The sequence below is a fragment of the Lucilia cuprina genome, chromosome 5 (genome assembly GCF_022045245.1).
Source record: "Lucilia cuprina isolate Lc7/37 chromosome 5, ASM2204524v1, whole genome shotgun sequence".
In the NCBI taxonomy this organism is placed as follows: Eukaryota; Metazoa; Arthropoda; class Insecta; order Diptera; family Calliphoridae; genus Lucilia; species Lucilia cuprina.
In genome coordinates, this window is record NC_060953.1 from 48,427,939 (window position 1) to 48,449,094 (window position 21,156).

Genomic DNA, 21,156 nt, shown 5'->3' on the forward strand with positions numbered 1-21,156 from the left:
CTAGAACTGAACTAGAACTGAACTAGAACTGAACTAGAACTGAACTAGAACTGAACTAGAACTGAACTAGAACTGAACTAGAACTGAACTGAACTAGAACTAGAACTGCAACTGATCTATAATGAAAAGGGAACTGAATAGAACTGAACTAGAACTGAACTGAACTAGAACTGCAACTGATCTATAATGAAAAGGGAACTGAATAGAACTGAAATTAAACTAAACCAGAGGTAATAATTATGTATGTCGTAATATAAAGAAAGAGTAAAACAATTATCTTTTCCATTAAAAAGGGAGATGTTATGTCTTATAATGCTTATAACTTTGAAATTTCATTAGTACTTCATCTAAGTTTCCCAATCATCCCTGAGACCTGAGATTGTTGGCAGTGTAAGTGTATTTGAATGTTCGTTGAAGTAAATGATACGTTCAGTATAAAAAATAATAAATTAATTGTAAATAGCGTAGAGAGTTGGGGGAGTGTATATATGGATGATGGCGAATGTCTCATCAAGTGTTTTTTCTACTTATAGAAGTGTATACGCATGGTGTTTGTTTCGATTGTTGTGTGTATATGTATGACTAACAATATGTATGTATTAAATACATGAACACAGCTATTCATACATCTCAATAGACAAACAATATATACTTATATATGTATGTATTACAAATGTATCTCCTAAATGTATCAAATGTCTCTTATCTACGGTGGATAGGGTTTCTATTTGCTTGCGTAAAAACTTTTCTATGTCATTTTCTATAGTTTTCTGGCAAAAGGAACAGATTAAGATAATAAATATGTATGTTTCATAGCACTAGCTGAGTGGGAAAATGTTATAATTGTTGTAACTAAATTAAAACTAAATTATGGGAGCCACAGTTATTACACATTTAATATGCATAGTATCACTGTCATAAAATAAAATGTCAACGAAAAAATTAAAAATAATTAACATACTTTTAGAAGAGTTTATTACATTAAGAAGTAAGTAAAAAGTATTTAAACTGTTTAGCAAAATACATTTAAGAATGTTGATTGTAATATTCTACTGATAGAATTATTTATTCATTAAAAATAGGACAAGCATTTCATTTTTTCAATTCAACTAATACTGAACTATAACTAAACTAGAACTGAACTAGAACTGAAATAGAACTGAACTAGAACTGAACTACAACTGAACTAGAACTGAACTAGAACTGAACTAGAACTGAACTAGAAATGAACTAGAACTGAACTAGAACTGAACTAGAAATGAACTAGAACTGAACTAGAACTGAACTAGAACTGAACTAGAACTGAACTAGAACTGAACTAGAACTGAACTAGAACTGAACTAGAACTGAACTAGAACTGAACTAGAACTGAACTAGAACTGAACTAGAACTAGAACTTAACCAGAACTGAACTAGAACTGAACTAGAACTGATGTCTGAACTAGAATTGAATTAGAACTGAACTAGAACTGAAATAAAACTGAACTAGAATTGATATAGAACTGAACTAGAACTGAACTAAATAGAACTGAACTAGAACAGAACTAGAACTGAAATTTTTCATAAAATGCCTTTCCGTCTAAAATCTAAATTCAATATGAAATTCAATTCATGATAGAATTTCTTTGTGCTTAAAACAATTATTTTTTTTGTTGTCACTATCACAAATGACTCAATAGATAAACAATGAAATTGTAGTCCGGCGATTTGTCATAGACACTAATTTGCCAGAAAAGTTACGTAAATAATAAGTGTTTGTTTTTCTTGTAAAGAAACCCTATAAATATATTTTGCAATATTGAATGTCTGTATGTGATGTCTGACTAGTAGTTGTTCAATAAATTCCATAATTTGTAAAACATCGAAACTACTGCACACATTCTTGTTCAGTTGGTGGGCTCGGTTTAGTGTCGTAAAAAACAGACAAAAGAATATTTTGTCTGCTGTATCTATTTATTTGTGTTTTTGCTAAATTTGCTATAAATATTAAAAAAAAAATATTTCTATCTATGTTTATAATAATAAAGCCTTAAATGTAGATAGATAAAAAATACATTTGTGGAAATGCTTGTAAATAAAAATCTGTTTGTACAACAATATTTATTTCTTATTATATTTTAGCAACAAACATACATACATGTGTATGTATTTATAAAAATATATATTTATAAAGACAGACACACTGTCATGCCAATGAACTGCTGATAATGAAATTATATCATTGACGTCCGATTTTATTTTGTGCCAACTACGGTTAATTTACACTCATACTGCGTGTATTATTATACTATTTAGTTAAATTTCTTTTGCTATAGCAACAATCTTAATTTTTTCTTTTTTATGAAATTAAATTTTGCCGAAAATTGTATATTTAAGCTCTAGGGTGGTTAATTGGAAAGCTGGAAATACTTATTGTGTATTAATGGCTCTGTTGAACATTTTTAATAAAATTATTTCAATGAGTTTCATAAGTGACAAGTACATTTTAATTGCGCAATTTAATGGAGGGGTGTAAAAAGAAATCAATAATTTTGCCACCAGCAGTTATAATTTTATTATTATTTTTTTGTAAACAGACAAATTTAGAAGTAGCTATCTAACGAATTAAAGTTGCCAAAAATGTAATTGTTAAGAGTTTTTAGTTATGGCCGTTTTTTTGTTTCGCAATACAATTTTATAATTTTAAAGACACCTCTCACCTGTGCCTAAATTAAGAACTTGTAATTGTATTAATACATTTTGTACATTATTTTTGAATATTTATCTTGAAATATAATTTTGTTAAGGTAATTTCTGTTTTTGGTAATTTATATTTTATGGTTTTATGTTAAACCATGTTATATAAATTTTTTATTAAAAAAGCTATTAAATAACGCATAATATGAACTTGTAGTCAGTTTAAGATTAGTTCTAGTTCAGTTCTAATTCATTTCTAGTTCAGTTCTAGTTCAGTTCTAGTTCAGTTCTAGTTCAGTTCTAGTTCAATTCCAGTTCAGTACTAGTTTAGTTCTCGTTCAGTTCTAGTTTAGTTCTCGTTCAGTTCTAGTTCAGTTCTAGTTCAGTTCTAGTTCAGTTCTAGGTTAGTTCTAGTTCAGTTCTAGTTCAGTTCTAGTTCAGTTCTAGTTCAGTTCTAGTTCAGTTCTAGTTCAGTTCTAGTTCAGTTCTAGTTCAGTTCTAGTTCAGTTCTAGTTCAGTTCTAGTTCAGTTCTAGTTCAGTTGATTTATTCCTTATTAGAAGTTTTTAAGATATTTGAAAGTTTTTGTTTTTATTTTAAAAAGTGTTCAGGAATTTCTCTCATACTTCCAAAACATAACTCTTTATTTTATATTTGACTTAATTTTAATGAGTTGCTATATTCAGTTTATTTCTTATCAATTTATACATTATTTATAATATTTGCTGACATAAATTATATTTAACAGTTTACACACGCACATAATTATGTGAAACAGAAAAAAACAAACACATAGAGGGAGTAGTTACATCCTCCCTTAAAACTAATTGCAATTTAAACATATTTTACAACAATAAACATACATAAAACATTATTTTATTTGCTAAAAAATTCCCTAATATTAAATGACAACATTTTGGCATTTTGTCACGTAATTTAAGAATACTTTTTTCCTTCACACTCATAAAAAAATAAATAATAAAATTAAACCCACAGAAATTCGCCAAATAACATTATAAATAAAAAGCCTTCCTAACAAGAACAATGCATAAGTTGAAGAAGTACTGGAATGAGGAAGGTTTTGCTATGCATTAATAATTTTTAATGCATTAGTCACGTGAGAATTTCACTTCATTTTTAAAGGAATTTGGGAATTTCTTATGTTTTTTTGTGCTGCTTTATCAATATTGAACTTTTTGAAACATGTTTCGATTATATTAAATTTAGGTTAAAATTTACTATGTAAAAGGCAACAGCCAACCAACCCTCCATATCACATATTACTTTTTGGCTCATGCTCGTATTTAACGAGTATGTGTTTGGAAAAAAAAAACTAGGAAATATATGAAGGGCATCCAACAGATGAGCTATACAAAACAACATCCAACAGCCCTTGAAACGGCTACAGCACAGCAAATATAAACAAAAAATCAACAAAAAATGTAAAAAAAAATTTCAAGTGTGATATGAATGTGAACATCATATTGATATTTTCGTGCGTGTTACAATGAACAAAAATATATTTATGAAAAATTCAAGGTTTCAGAGCAACAATGACGAATTTTTAATGCCCTGCACTTTATTTAGAAACTGTTCAGTTAACTAATCCGAACTTAACTGAACCAATAAAACACTGTTATATACAATACAGTCTCAACTTTAGAACTCTCAAAATTTTGTGAAAAAAGAACTGACACAAACCCGCTCACGTTGTTAGTGCTTCGGTATTTGAGACGATTTTTATGATTTTCATGTTATATGCATGCGTGTGTGTTAAATTTGTGTTAATGGAGAATTTCTATAAGGATTTAAATTTTGATTTAGCTATTTTGAAAGATATGTGCGATATGTACGATGTTTTATTGAACATTATAAACGAGCATTGTTGCATGTTTTTATGAAATAAATTTTTATTACAACTGAAAGTTATTGATCAGCATTTATTTTGAGGGGAGAGGCTAAGAGAGCAGAATCCAACAGTTTTAAAGGGCAACAATGTATTCTTTGAACAATATTTAGCATTTTTCCTGTTTTAGTACATTTCTAGTTCAGATCTTGTTCAGTTTAGTTCTAGGTTAGTTATGAGTTTCGTTCTAGTTCGGATCTATTTAAGTTCTAGTTCTGTTCTAGTTCTGTTCTATTTCTGTTCTAGTTATGTTCTAGTTATGTTCTAGTTCTGTTCTAGTTCTGTTCTAGTTCTGTTCTAGTTCTGTTCTAGTTCTGTTCTAGTTCTGTTCTAGTTCTGTTCTAGTTCTGTTCTAGTTCTGTTCTAGTTCTGTTCTAGTTCTGTTCTAGTTCTGTTCTAGTTCTGTTCTAGTTCTGTTCTAGTTCTGTTCTAGTTCTGTTCCAGTTCTATTCTTTTCTAGTTCTGTTCTGTTCCAGTTCTGTTCTTTTCTAGTTCTGTTCTAGTTCCGTTCCAGTTCTGTTTTAGTTCTGTTCTAATTCTAATTCTGTTCTAGTTGTGTTCTAGTTTTGTTATAAGTATGTTCTAGTTCTGGTCTAGTTCCGTTCTCTTGCATTTCTAGTTATGTTCATGTTCTTCAAGCTCTTCTAATTAAAGAATAGTTCTATTAACATCTAGGTCTGATTTAGTTTTAGTATAAAATTAATCTAGGGAGTGTTGCCAAGTAATTGGCATAGAAGTGGGAAATTAACTTTTCAGCCAAGCAGACGGGAGAGTTTCTAATACCTTCAATAGGTTTGTAAGCGAAGTAAAGTGGGTCAGGCATTCCGTACAGCAGAATTTTGCTTAAGGTGAACACCATTTCCATTTGCTATAAATGTGTTATGTGTTTTTAGCTGGCAATAAATTTGTATAGTAATTTTAATATTGTTAACTTCCCGCACTTCTTTAATGATTGAAAAGATTTGCAAAAGCCTGTATCAGGCTATAAAAGATATTTTATATATTATTTAACGATTTTAACGATTATACCAGTATTTTGAATAAGACCTTTAGAGAAGTGTGTGCTGTATCAGAATACTTTCCATACATTTAAAATATATCAACACAAGTAAGATTAAGGAAACTCAAATTGACATTCTACAATTTAGAAAACATTTTAGTACTCAGTAATATTTACATTTTTGGATGTGATATTTACATTTTTTGGTCTAAAATGTAATTGAAGAAATTATATTTTTATTTTTTCTGGTTTAACCCTCAACTTAGTTTTCACAACTTGAAAAATTCTTAAAAACTAGAAAATTTCTCTTTTCTAAAGGTATTTTTTTTTTGTTTTCTTTAAATCTGTTAAATTGACAGAACCATTATTAATTTATTTATGAACAAAAATTTTCCTTTATTTGCCCTCAAAAGAATGAAGAAAAACGTTAACATCATTTATAAATAAAAACCAGACAGAAAAAACAAAAAGTTAAAAGAGTCAAAAGAGGGAATGGAAAGGTAAGTAGTAAAATGTTTTGCAAAAAAAAAAAGAAATAAAATAAAACTTTGTCAGTACAACTAAACTTAATGGAGTTTTATTTTCTATTTATCACCAACAACATAACAACAACAACATCATCATTATCGTCGTCAACAACAAAACGCTGATACTAATGGCAGTAGTTATAATAGCAATAGCAACAACGACTTGAACATTAACAACAACCGTAGAGGGGACAACAGCAGAAAACTGCAAATGTCAACTAATCGATTTGACACATTTCATATGGATATGTTTTAAGAGGGGATTTTGTGTGTGTGTGTGTGTGTTAAATAATAACCCGGGAAACATTTTCAGAATATGATTTTGTTGTTTCTATATCAGTGATATATACTTTCAAAACTTCGTATATCCTATAAACCGAGATATATTTAATTTTTGTTTGGAATTTAGGAGTGATATTTATGAATTTCAAGAAGAGGATTCACAAGTTGTCAAGGTCCTAAGGAATCTTGATTTTAGACTATAAACAGGAGTATATTTAATTTTTTGGATTTACTTTTGTGATTTTTAATAGCAAAATTCTCCATCTCTGAACTTTATAAACTTTAAGTAAAGGATTCAGAAGTTATTAAGGTCTCAAGAATCTAGATTTTTGGATAACAAATACAGGTTGTAGTTTAATGGAGTAAGTCGAAAATGTGAAAAAGACTTGAGTTATTATTTCTTTCTTTCGTATTGAAATGTCTGCTGGTATCTGTGCATGTCTATGACCGTGTGCAAGTGTGTATGCCTGTCTGTCTATATGTGGTAATTAAACTTTAAGCCGAATATATATAAAAAACTAAGTTTGTATATTGTATTGTCAAACTTTTACACACCCTGCGGTTTCAAATTTACTGCCTTATCGTTATAAAAATATGTAAAGCACTAACTACTTTTTAGACTACTGGTAAACATTAAAGTAATATGTTTGAATGGTACACAAGTTCAACAAATTCGTTTAGATTCTGTGAGGTTTCGTTTAGAACTGAAATCCGTTGAACTATTCATATTAGTTGCGTGTTAGTTTTCTGTAGAATAGATTCTCTAGAATAGTTACGCAACAAATTGCTTTTCAATGACTACAACCTACCGTCTGCATTACTTTTAAGTACTTTTATAATGACTTACATATAATAAGATGCATAAAATAACTAAGTTGTGGTGTTGAGAAAAAGACAACAAGAGGTTTAGGTTCATATTTTGTGTGCGCATAAAATTTTTAATTGCCTATTTCATAGAACTTATTTAAGTAATTCGTGGTAAGTACTTGCCTCCAATGTCATCACCGGTTTAAATTAATAAATCAAATTAATCCGGAGCAATATCAGAAATAAGGTAGTTACTGTTTTCCTTATAAAATTAGTTTCTAAAACTGTACTATAATAATGTACTATAAAGATTAGTTTAAGGATGGTTTTAAAAAATCGATTGCCAGCGGAAGTTTCCCCCGGGGCATGTTTCGATGATGAGTATCACATCATGGTGTATTGCAATATCGGGGTAAAAAGGTGCTACTAGTACCTCTAGTCTGACGGGACTACAATTCAATCTTTGGCTTGACCTTGGATGAAATGAAAAGAGGTCTAACAAGAGCACCACATAATCTCTTATTACGGGTGGCCAGTTGCCCGCAGGACTATGTCCTGACTGGTCAGTTGGTTAAGGTTCCTTCAGGTTCCACCTAGTGTCTCTGGTTGAAATCCAACATGGTATATATGATTTTCAAGATACATTTCTGTTATCGTTCCTAGATGCTGGAGCGCATGACTGTGGATTGACAAAATGTTAAATTTGAGCTAATAATGAAAGGATGCCAGGTGGAGTTTTATGGTGTTTTCTGATGTCTGCTCACATTTTATATAGAAAACTGTTGGATTTGACGGCTGGAGTTGGTGTAACGATGTGTTAGTCTGTGGTGGTCTAGCAAGAAGGGAAGGATGGATGTAGTGCCAGTTCGTTATAGCCCTTTCTTTGATTTATTTAGCGATTTTCCTACATGGTTAAGTGTGGATCCTTGTGATCACTGAAATAAAGTCTAGCCAATTAATATGATCCGTGTTTGGGACTACCAATTACGTGCTGTTGCCGCCAGTAGTGTGGTTGGGCGACATTATGTCGGGGTAGATTGAGTTTGCTCATAACACCTGTCATTCTCAAACTTGACAACGTTGACTACTATGGCAAGAGATTAGATAGCTCGAGTACTTGAGCAAAGTGCTTGTACATGGACCGAACATCCATGTACAAAAATTGCAACCTGCGTGTAAGATATACAAAGGGGCTGTGGTGAGTTGTTTAGTTTTTACTCATCCAGTGGTTGAAAAAGTATCACCGTGAGTTAGGGCGAGGTACTCACGTAAAGCCTGCGGAAGGTCCTAATTTTAGTTAATAATGAAGCAAATAATACTCTCTATAGGCAATCGAATCTTTGAAACACACAACATATTAACATTACGCATTTATACTGACGTCCATTAACTACTGAATGGTAATGCAGATGGTAGTGAGTGGAGCCTCACAATAACAGACTCGTGCTCATAAGGTGGAAGTAAACAATACGCTTCAATACGTTATAGGCTTCTGTCAAAAAAAAGTTGAAATAGTGTATTTTCATTTATCAAGTTACACGTTATAGGCTTCTGTCAAAAAAAAGTTGAAATAGTGTATTTTCATTTATCAAGTTTGTAACGCGTCTATCGCTAAAATTTCAACAACTATCAACTTTTGACGTGTCGGCAGCTGATCAGGGTTGTATTTTGTTTGCGTAATTTAAGAATCAACTAAAATGAAATAAATTTCACCAACAATAGAAGAAAAATATACAAAAATTTAAAATTTTAAATAGTAATAGTATTAACAACATTAAATGGAAGATCAAAATGACGCAAGGTGTGCAACTTGCAGCTTGTAAAGCGTATAACGCATTGCCACATCAAAGTGCGTTGTGTACTTCCTCCTTTATGTTGCTTTTAAAAAATGCTAGTATAAAGATCATACGATCTGTGGGGTCCTCTAACGCTACTTTCAAACATATGCCAACACACATATCTAAACCGTAGAGTAGTTTGTGACATCATCCTCAAAAAAAAATAAATTGTGTTTTTGCTACCATGGGCTTGTTTTTTGTTGTAACCACAAAGTGAAGTGAATAAAAAAACTAAAACCAGCAACAACACGAAAACCTGCAAAAAGGTGTGAGAAGTTTGTTATTCTAGACAGGTTGATCGTTTGTTATGGCGCAAACAAGTAACGGAGCTGACAAGGAAAGTATCCCAAATTACCTAAACACAAACACACACACACACACACATGTAAACCCTAATGCACTATAACATACATTGATTTTGTAAGAACTTAGGACTAATTGTAGAAGGGAATTATTTATAAAATGTTTTTAAAAGTCTTCAAATGACAGACAGATCGACATAGAGTGTTAATAAAGGGAGTTGCGAAAAGAAAAGTTTTTTCGTTGAAAAAAAAACAGAATTTCAAAAAACTGTCATAAGTGTCTAAATTTGACACTTTAATAGTAAGAAATTATAACTTGAAAACTAAATTACCTATTTATGTTTTACTAAATTTTTAGTATGTTACTAAAGTTTAGTACATATTAAGGCATATAAATTTTAAATTCCCATTTTAATTAAAATATTTAAACATTTTGTTTGTTTTTATAGATTTTTAAACATTGTTTAACTTCCAGTTTATGTGACCTCATTTGACATTTATTAATAAATTGTTCATTCATGCTGGCACACCTTCTCTCTGACTTTAAAATAAAATTTTGCAAATTTGCATAAGTTTTTTTGTTTATAAAATTCTTTTTTTTTTGCGTCGAGTCAATAAAACATATTTCATAATTAGCATGTTTAACGTAAATTACCAAGGGGCTATTAAATAAAGAGGGGTTTTTTTGTTGATATAAGAATTTGTTTTAAAATAAAATTTTTATTATTTTAGCAGCACTAAGAAAATTGTTAAATAAATAAAATTTTATTAAAATTAAAAGCCATTAACAGGATCCCAACAATTGACCTTAAACAAAATTTTATTATTCACAATGTTTGACATTATGTCAAAAGTTTTTGTGAACATTTTATTTTTAATAATAGGTTTAAGAACTGGAAAGAACTATTTTAAAATTCCCCTTCTTAGTCACAACTACACGGAAAGAAAAAACCAAAATGACAAAACCGAAAATAAAGTATTTCTATATCAGATTAAAAAGAGTCATAACTGGAGTACTTCAAAATAACGGGTACGGTAAGTAGTAGTCATTGAAAAGTAAGTGTTTATGAAAGTACAGCCCACTACCTAGTTTTTGCTGGGTAGTTGAGCTTTTGACAAACTTTCTAAAACTTTTATTATCTTGTAAGAGATACAAATGCTAAAAGTTACTTATACAAGAGCACTTTAAGTCATTATTTTAACAAGGTCATGTCATCGGAGGCAAGTAGTTACCGTAAACGCTGAAAAGTAACATAGAGATTCTAAAGCTTCACAGGCTACATGAATAATGAATTTAAGTGTATTTATATAACACATTTTTAGTAAGACCTTATTAGATGACTTCTGTGTAAGCTTTACAAGATGTAGTAGTTATTGAAAAGTAAAATCGTTAGGTAAGTTTATACAATTGAAAGACATTAACTAGTTTTTGCTGGTTATTAGTAATTAATCTATTTTTTTGTAATTTAATTTTTTTGCTTAAATATTTTGAGTTCTGAAATCAATTACAAATCATGATTACATCAAGAACTTTTAAGGATTAATTTAATCTTAAATCAATCTTATTTCTAGTTCAAATCAAGTAAATTTTGTAAATAACTACATTGGAAGTAATATCTGACCGAAAATGAGGTTTAAATTAAGTTATTCGAATCTGACAGATCAGTACTTGGATCAAGTATTAGATGACTTCTGTGTAATCTAGACGATATGAAGTAGTTATTGAAAAGTGCGTCGTTAGATAAGTATGTATATACAATTGAAAACTATTATCTAGTTTTTGCTGGGTATTAGTAATTTAACTTTTTTTAAAATGAACTTTTTTTGAATTTTGAATTCTCAGTACAAACCGAACTTTCAATCGAGACCATTTTAAGATTAATTTAATCGTTTACAACCTTAAATCAATCTAATTTTTTTTATTAAATCAAATATGCATTTGAGCTTAAATCTAAACGAAAATTCCTCAAATATGTGCATTGTGAGATCCCTGTGTTGATCGAAAAAGAGACTTTAACTCGTACTTAACAGATCAGTACTTGAAGCAAGTATTTTGTACAAGTTATTTAATTCTTGTTTAGTCTATTAATGGGAAACTTTATTTACAAATGCATAAAAAACTTTAATATTTATTTAGGATTTTCCCTTATTATAAGAAATTCAAAACATTTAACAAATTAGCTATATATTCCATGAATTAATAAACAATCATTTACAAAATACAATTATATACATATACACGTACATACATACATATATACCCCGTAAAAACTTTGTAACCACTTACCTAGTAACATACTTTGCAATGACTACTACTAATCGTCAAGATTACATAGAAGCAGTCTTACAATGGCTGAATAATTTATGACCCTATGATACTATCATTGTCAAAAGAAATTAAATATTTGTTTTAAACGACATCCCAGTATTCAAATAGTGACATAAAATCCTATTGTTTAAGTAAATTTTAGCAGTTTAAGCCCTTTCTTGGGTATGAAAGTTTTTGCTGGGTATAAAAATTTAAATACAAATTATAATTGTTTACAAAAAGACATTTCAATTTCCACTTTAACACTAATCGACAAGGTTTTAAACAATTACTTAGTTGTATGTAAGGCGCCATATATGTAGATGTCGTGGAGAAATGGTGATCGTGTACCAATGGTAATAATTATCGTTAAAAAGATTGGGAATTCGTTTAAAGTATATTTTTTCATAAGTCATAGAACTTTCTATTAACTGACTGATTGATATTTAAACAACAATTGCAAAATTGTCCTCTATATTATGTAGTTTTATATATTCAATCTTCATTCTTTCCCCTCCGGGCATGTTACATTGATGAACTTTCCCCATCTTGGTGTGATTAGAATTCAGGGAATGAAGTGCTACCAGTACCTGTAGTTTGCCGAGACTGTAAAATGGTCTGGAATGATTTAACCTGGGTCGAACCAGAGAGCCATAAAATCTGATACCATAACTCACGGGAAGAGAATGTTGGATAAAAGACTGATACACTTTGATATCTGAATATATTTCAATGCATTTGCCAGCATTGCGAGGTATACATATATATGTTCGGCTTAAGCTTTGGAAGTGAAATTGAGCCTAGTGTATATATAATACGGTACACGGGCCTCATCTAGAGTGAGTTTTTCGGATGTTTTTCTCAATAGACCTGAGCAAATCTTTGGATTATGTGATGATGGCTGTAAGGTATCTTATACAAGTGATACAATTGAAATTCCCTTTCTTGTCAGGGCATTTTCAGGATTTGCTATATTCACACTGTGTGTCACAGTATGTACTCTATAAGTAAGGATCCGATTAAGTCTCTAGGTGTTATTACCGTATCAAGAGAAACTATCTCAAATATGTGGTTGTAAACGGAATGACTTGATATTTTTGTACCTCAAAGGTTATGTAACGGGACAATAATGATCAATACATAGCTCGAGTACTTAAGCAAAGTGATTGATTGTATATGGACCATCGAAGTCATGAACAAAGACTTACTACTTGCATTTAAGAAATACAAAGGGACTGTGGAGAGTATCTAAGAGTTTACCTAATGGTTGTAAAAAGTTCTACCGTAAAATAAAGCCATAATGGCAGTTATTGACGTTAAGCACTTCGATTTTCTCTTCATTCTCTATTCACGATCGAAAAACTATAATTGTGAATACTTTGTAGACATGGTCCTTCTAAAAATAAGATTAGTTAAAGCTGACATTTACGTAAATAATATTCATTTCCTATTTGCGATCGAAAAACGATCATTATAAATACTTAGAGGAAATCGTTCAGGAGTTGTAGCATGAAGTTTTGGCACTGTTGTGAATTTCGTGATCGTCGACAGCGTCGACCTCCTTTTCGATGGACGGCGGTGTTGGCAATGGAATTGTTATAAGAAATGGTCAATGGTCGTCGGTAAGTGTGAGTACTAGTGGCTTGGCAATTCTTTGAACTGTGTTGGGATCGCGTCGCGAATGGGAGTCCAGCAGCAGTAGTGTCTATATAGCTTTAACACCAAAAACCTACCGTGAGCATGTTGAACATTTGAGTAAGGAAGACTTACAGCAGCTGCGCAAAGAGCGCGATCGAAAGGAGCCAAAATGAGTGAAGAAGTTGAAGAGTTGTTAAATGTAAAACAAGATCTAGAGCAATAGCTTAAGCTGGCGATGGCACAAAGATTAGAGTTAAACTCTAGAGTGCAACAGTTGCAGCAACAACAGCTAATAAAGAGTAAAAGTTCTAACAGGTAATTTGTTTAAATGATAAAACTAACAGGGAATTTATATAAAGTCAGCTTTCTCTCTTGCAGTCAATCGGATTTTTTCAGTGGTCCTCGTCTTTCCTCTTCGGCTAATACAGTTTTATGTACGATTAGTGCAAAACCCATCTGGACAAAATACAACATGTCGTGGTGGAAAAGCAGACCACGGATCTAATATCTTGAGCACGTTATCATTTTAAGATACTTTTAGCTTATTAGCCTCAAAACTTAGAGAGCAGAGGTCAAGTTTCAGTTAAATTACAGTAAAAAACGATCAACATAAGAATAATTGCAGTCACGCACCTTTCATCAAATATTTGAACCATGTGACCGCACAAACAAAATTCTAAATTCGTTGATTATTCAAAATACAATGCGTTAATACGTTAACCGCTATTTATTTAATTCAATCAAAAACATCACGTGCATAACACAAATATTCCCTAATAAAGTTAAAACGAAACACAAAATGTGCTAACTACTTGACCATGAGTGTAGATCAAGAATAAACAACACTTTAGTTTAATGTCAATTTTCGTTAAATTGACATTAAGACAACGGTTACGAAATTACTATTAAACACATAGACAAACAGACAGACAGAAAGACGGACAGCAAGACATTTTCCAAATAAGCGCCACAAGTAAATGATAGTTCGGTTTTTGCTTTTTGACGGCTAGTGTAAAGTGATTCAATCATTTTAATTGTATTGTATGTTTAAAGAAAACTTATACATGTTCATGTATATGCAAAAAAAATAGCAAAAATAAAATAAAATGTGTTTATTTGTTTAAACTAATAAAAATATCAACTCACACAGTCTTCACAATTTAAAAAGAAAAAAATTAAACGGCAGCATGTTTATACTTTTTTTATAAACTGGTAATAGTATGAGTATCTTATAAATAAACAAGTATCTATGAATTTATATATCTAATACTAACAGTACTTGCTAGTCATACTTATAGAATTAGATATTTAGACAACAAAAAGTATTTTCTATTAAATTTTGTAGGAAAAGTTGTTGTTGTTTTTTTTGTTTGAAAAAGATGTTTAAATTGTAAATTGTTGCTGTTGAAACCGCTGTGAAGTGAAGACCTAGAGACAATTGTCACAACAATTGCATAGACAAATAAATAAACAACAACTATAATAAAACAAAAACAGCAAGAAACGAAAAAAAAAGAAAAACGCTCAAATTGTAACAATAAAATTATAAGAGAAATATTACAAATTATGATAATTTAAATGTAAATTAAAATAATTTATTAAATTGCTGTTTGAGTTTGACTTATTTTCTTTGCGTTTAAGTATTTTAGTAATTTTCTGTTTTATTTGTTTAAATAAATTTTAACAGAATTAAATTTTACAACTAAATGTATTTTGACGAGTGCCATCTAATGGCGCGAGTTTTTTTCTTCATGCGCGAATAATAAAGATGATGTTGATAAAGTGTCAGTTTATTTTGAGTAAATTTTAAACTTTTTCTATAAATATTTGTTTTGTAAATTTAATTATAATTATATTTAAAGACTTGTTTTTAGCTATAAAGAATGACTAAAATGAGAAATTAGGAAGGACTATTATATTTTTACATTGATATTGGAAATGATGAAGAAGTATTTCAGATATAAATGGATTATTTATCTGATTTATAGAAAAGTTTATATTTTCGACTTGAGATCAATATATATGTAGGTAGTTTAGACTAGAGATAAGTTTGTACTCTGGACTAGAGATCAGTATATTGTAGGGAATATAAATCAGTGTATATTGTGGACAATTGATGAGACCGCTATCTACATTGTAGACGAAGATATAGTCTGTACAACTAAGACTTAAGACTGATTTATAGTCCAGACTAAAGGCTCGACTGTAGAGCAGACTATAGACTGATGTATAGACCAATCAACTTGAGATAAACGTATCTCTAGTCTTAACTACTTATATACTGTAGTTAAGACTAGAGATAAGTTTATACTCTGGATTAGAGATCAGATATAGTCAGACCAAGATATAGTCTGTACAACTAAGACTTAAGACTGATTTATAATTCAGACTAAAGGTTAAACTGCAGAGCAGACTATAGACTGATTTATAGTTCAATCGACTTGAGATCAGTATATAAGTAGTTAAGACTAGAGACAAGTTTATACTCTGGATTAGCGATCAGTAGGTAATATGCATTGCAAACCTAGATATAGTCTGTACAACTAAGACTTAAGACTGATTTATAGTCCAGACTAAAGGCTCGACTGTAGAGCAGACTATAGACAGATGTATAGTCTAATCGACTTGAGATCAGTATATAAGTAGTTTAGAGAGATAATTCTGTACCCTGGACTAGATATCAGTGGGGAATATAAATCAGTTTATATTGTGGACAATTGATAAGACCACAATCTAAATTGTAGACCAATATATAGACTGTACAACTAAGACTTAAGACTAATTTATAGTCCAGACTAAAGGCTTGATTTTAGAGCAGACTATATACTGCATAATCCAATCTATAGACTGTATAGTACAATCTATAGACTATTTTGTGGATCAGATTATAAACTAATATATAGTCCAGTCACAGACTGATCTATTGATTAGTCCATAATCTGTACTATTGATGAATCTATTATCTAGATTATAGATTAGTATATAGTCAGGATAAAGTCCAGACTTAGAATCTATAAACTGGTTTATAGATTAATTTATGATCTGCACTATAGATCAGTATGTAGTTTGGATTAGTCTATAATCTGGACTATAGATTAATCTACAATATCGACTACAGATCAGTATATAGTTTGGACTATAGATAAATATATAGTCTGGTCTAAAGATCAATCTGTAGTGCACTAGAAATCAGTATATAGTCTAGACTCTAGTTTGGCCTATAGTCTGTACTACAGATCAATCTCAAGTTCATAGGTCTATCTTTATTCTGAATTGTAAATCAGTCTATACTTCGAGTCGTTTCGGTGCGAAGGAACCGCTTGTCGTCGGAACGTTCAATCTTCTTAGTATAACATATTTCTATCAAAATATGCTTCGTAAATCAGTTTTATAGAGAAAACTTTTCCCTTTTGTTTCTATGGAAAAGTTCTTCATAGAACAGTTTTCGACAAGAAAATTATACTTAGTAAAACAGTTTTCTGTTAAAAGTTTCTTCTTTGATGTTTCTATAGAAATATTTTTTTTAATAAAAGAGTTTTCTATTAAAATCATCTTTTGAGAGTTTCTTCTATAAAATATTCGTAGAACAGTATTCTATTAAAAACTACTTTGCAAAACAGTTTTCTACTTCATGAATACATCTCGTAGAAACATTCTCGTAGACAACTTTCTCTGAGAAAAGTTTTTTATAGAACATTTAGAAAACTTGTTTCTATAACGTTTTCTTTTAACAGATTTCTATAAAATAATTTTCGCACAAAAATGTTTTATAAAAAACATCTTTGTTACAGCTTTTTGTTTTTGCATAAAAAAATTCTTCTTACAAAATTTTTTTAATTAAAAAATGCAAAGGAATTTTTAATTAAAAAAAATATTTATTTCATTTAAAAAAATTTAATTTTTACAAACTTTGAACTCTGACCCTTTAATTAATGTAAAATTTAATTATTGTTTTTATCACTTAATTCATTTTAATTTTCTACTCAAATAATTCATTAAATGATTTTCTCTTCGAATTTTATTTATATTAAATAATTATAATTGAATTTCAAAGAATTAATAATAACTGTATTGATTGAAAATTGTTTAATCTATAGAGAGATATTTGTGTATTAAACATTATAATTATAAAACAAAATATGTATTTGTAAATAAGTTTTTCCCAGAGACTTGTTCGAAAAATTGTTTGAAGTTTTCTGTATAAATTCTCTAAAACTTTTCATATTTCTTCAACAGCAGCAGGCAGTAATAGCAGTTCTGTCAGTCATTATAGACAAAATACATACCACAAAGAGACCAGACAAAAAACTATATAAAAAACCAACAAATGGACAATATTTTTCCCAGTCAATAAGTCAAGAGTGTCTATACTTTTGTTTTTCTATATGAAAATTTTACAAACTACAAGTAATAAATGAAACTTTATGTGTAATATGTATATATTTTATAGACTATATGTTACAGTAATTCGGCAGATCTGGGGGCCAGTAACGATATAGAGTGATTACATTGTGATTGGGTGAGGAATGGACATTTTGGCATTAACACTTTGTATGTGAGTGTTATCTTAAAGGAAAGACTATTCATTAAATATCTTTAAGTCATTAAAGTGACTACATTGATTACATGCTAGATTACCAGTGGCATGTTAGGTAATTAGGCAATGAAAATGTGTCAATGAAATTAAAATACAATAAACAAAGTTGATATTAAACTAAATTTCGTAACAACGACTACTTTCAAAAACTGCTGGGTTTGTAAATACATATTTAGCTTTAACATGTAGTCATCATGCTCAAATATCTGGGCCGGCTTTTTTTTTCTCCTAAACAACATGATGTCTATGCCGCTCGTAATGAGTTATATTGCATTCTATTGAATTTTTATTTTTTATGTTTACTCGTTTGTTTGCAAAAAAATTAGTAGAAATAAAAACTTATCATTTTAAGAAAAAGTAATAAAAAAATTTATAAAAAAAGAAAACAATATTGTTTACAATGAGTAAATAGCCTTTAAACTGCAAATTGTAGATTTATTTGATTTTTTTCTATGCGTTTTATTTACTTTAAAGATTTTTTTCAAAAATTTTGCGTTTTTTTTTTTTTTGAAAACTTGTGTAGATTTTCAAAGAAATTTTTGTTTGCAATTTTAGAATTTCAATTTAATAGTTTGTTGCAGTAGAAAAGCAAACAAATACTTTGTTTGAAATTTTTAAAAATATTTTGAGATTTTATAAAGTTGATTGATTTTTATTGAGGCGGAGTGGTGAAACAAAAAGAACTAAATAAATATTTGCAATCAAATATTCTTTCGAAAATATATATTTGTTGTAGATAAATAATTAGAAAATTGTTTTCTAAAGAAATCAAATTTTTGAAAGAGTTTTTTTTTATAGAAAACATATTTTTAAATTTTATTAATAGGAAATATATTCTTCTTATAGTTTTCTATAAAAGAACTTAATCTTTTCAGAATATAATTCTTTACCTAATACTTTTCATCATTTTCAAACTGTTTTATATACAAAATTGAAATTTTCAAAATTTTTCTACAAAAACTCCTTCATCGAACAGAAAATATATTTTTAGGACATTTTTCTTATAGAAAACTAATTTTTAGGATAATTGTAAAACAGTCTTCTATAAAATAATTATTAATCGAACACTTTTTTTAGAAGAACAGCATCTTCAAGCCGTTTTCAAAAGAAGTTTTCAAAAAAAGAAAAAAAGATTTAAAAATTTTTCCGTATAAAATATTTTTTTAAACAGTTTTCTACAAAAACTTCTTCATCGAAAAGAAAATAATTTTTAGAACACTTTTGTTATAGAAAATTAATTTTTAAAAAAGTTGTAGAATAGTTTTCAATAGACTAATTCTTTTTTGAAAATTTTTCTATACAAGAACACATCATCTTCAAGCAGTAGTCAACAGAAAACTCATCAAATACTTTTCTATGAGAAAAACATTAATTTCTTTAGAAACTTCTTCATGGATTAGAAAACAAGTTTTTATGACGTTTTTCTTATAGAAACCTATTTTTTTTTTAAATAGTTGTTGTAAAATACTTCAAGCAGTTTTGAGAAAATTTCTTCATTAAACAGTTTTTTTTTAAGTTCTTCTTGGAACATTTGTGTATAGAAAGTATAGACAACAGTTTTCAATAGAAAATTTGTATAAAATTCTCGATGAACAATTTTCTATAAAAAAAAACTTCTTTTTTATATAAAACTTTTTAGTGGAAAGTTCTTTTTTTCTCAAAATTTATTTGTAGAAAGTTTTCATCTCCTTCTACACTATAGTAAAGAGGACATTATTCTTTGTGCTAATGTTTCTAAAACCAAATATATTTATATAAAATAGCCTTAAAATCTAAATCTATTAAGCTGTGTCTGTCTGTCCATCTTCCCATTTTTGGGCGCACTTTACAATTAACAATTTTCAAGATAATTTGAAGAAATTTGATATTTATGCCTCTTTTTGTTAAGGACGAATGCTATAAATTGGTGAAATCGGTCTGTTATATTACTTAGTTCCCATTAAACTGTACCCACGAAAAAAGCAGTGTGCGTCTACTTTTTCGTCTTTACGCGCACGCTATAGATTGCAATTTTCATGATGAAACGTTCAAAATACCTTTTAAGGTCCAAGGACGATTGAAACTGGTTGAAATCGGTACATTATTTCACATAGCTCCATGTTAATTGTACGAATATAGCTCTTGAGCTCATAATTATGTCAAATGTTAAAAATATGCTAAAATTAGTTTTGTATAAGTTTCAATGATACTTCGGAATCTCATAATGATTGAAATTCATTTGACCAGCCTAGCCTCCATTCAAAACCCTCTCCAGAAAATGACATGACTGTTCTATAACGATACTTCTTAAAGAAGGTTTATATAGAAAACTAAAAACTTCAAAAAGCTTTTTTATAGAAATATATTTTTTCTAAATTATTTAATTTTGAATAAATGTTTCAAAAATCAATAGAGAGTTTAACATATTGGTAGAAAAAAAAATTTATGATTTTTAAAATTGAATAAAATTGCATACTAAAATTTTGATAAAAACCTGTGGTATATACTGATAGTAATCTTCCAAGTTTCTTACCTAAAAATAGAAGAAAAGAAATATAAAATAAATTAATGTAATGTAAATCAAATATATTTTAATTTTAATAATAATTTATTTCAGAATTATATTTTTGAAACTCTATATTTTAAATATATGCTATATTCATAAGTAAATTAAATTTTCTTCCAGAAGCAAAGTGATTAAATACAAATTGTAGCTTTTGTAAAGCAGAGGGCAAGCGTTTACTCTCTATTTTCATTTAAAGTTTACTCTTTCGCTTATAAAAGTCATTACACTGAAGCCTCTTAAATATTTATAGTCCACAACATTTTTATTATAATACAACAAATAAATATTCGTTAAAAATATTTATGAAAAAAAAATAACATAAAACATTTTTTGACATTTAATCACGACGAGTTGTAGATAAAGAAATTATTGACGTATAAAATGTTAATATTATAAAAATTTTTGTGCATATTTAGTGTGAAAGAGTACAAATAAAAATACAATAAAATGTACACATTATTGATGAGTGCTTAAAAAAAATTCAATGATCACTAGCAAAAACAACCTAACTGAAAAATTACTGTTCGGGAAGAAGTTACTTTAAAGAAATTTCATAGAAAAACAAATACTTTTTGACCAGATTTTTAAAAAAATTTACAAAAGTACAGCCAGCCGGATAGTTAATAAGTTAGATAGATAGATAGATAGATAGATAGATAGATAGATAGATAGATAGATAGATAGATAGATAGATAGATAGATAGATAGATAGATAGATAGATAGATAGATA

General features: G+C 29.0%; 1 protein-coding gene across 1 annotated transcript in view; it reads right to left on the reverse strand.

Annotated features, from left to right (window-relative positions):
* LOC111686176 (protein alan shepard) overlaps window positions 1-21,156 on the reverse strand; it is a 48,506-nt gene that overhangs the window by 10,269 nt on the left and 17,081 nt on the right. Inside the window, exon 3 of the mRNA XM_046951345.1 lies at window positions 20,354-20,392. Coding sequence (XP_046807301.1) covers window positions 20,354-20,392 — 39 coding nt within the window. The remainder of the gene's footprint in view (window positions 1-20,353; window positions 20,393-21,156) is intronic.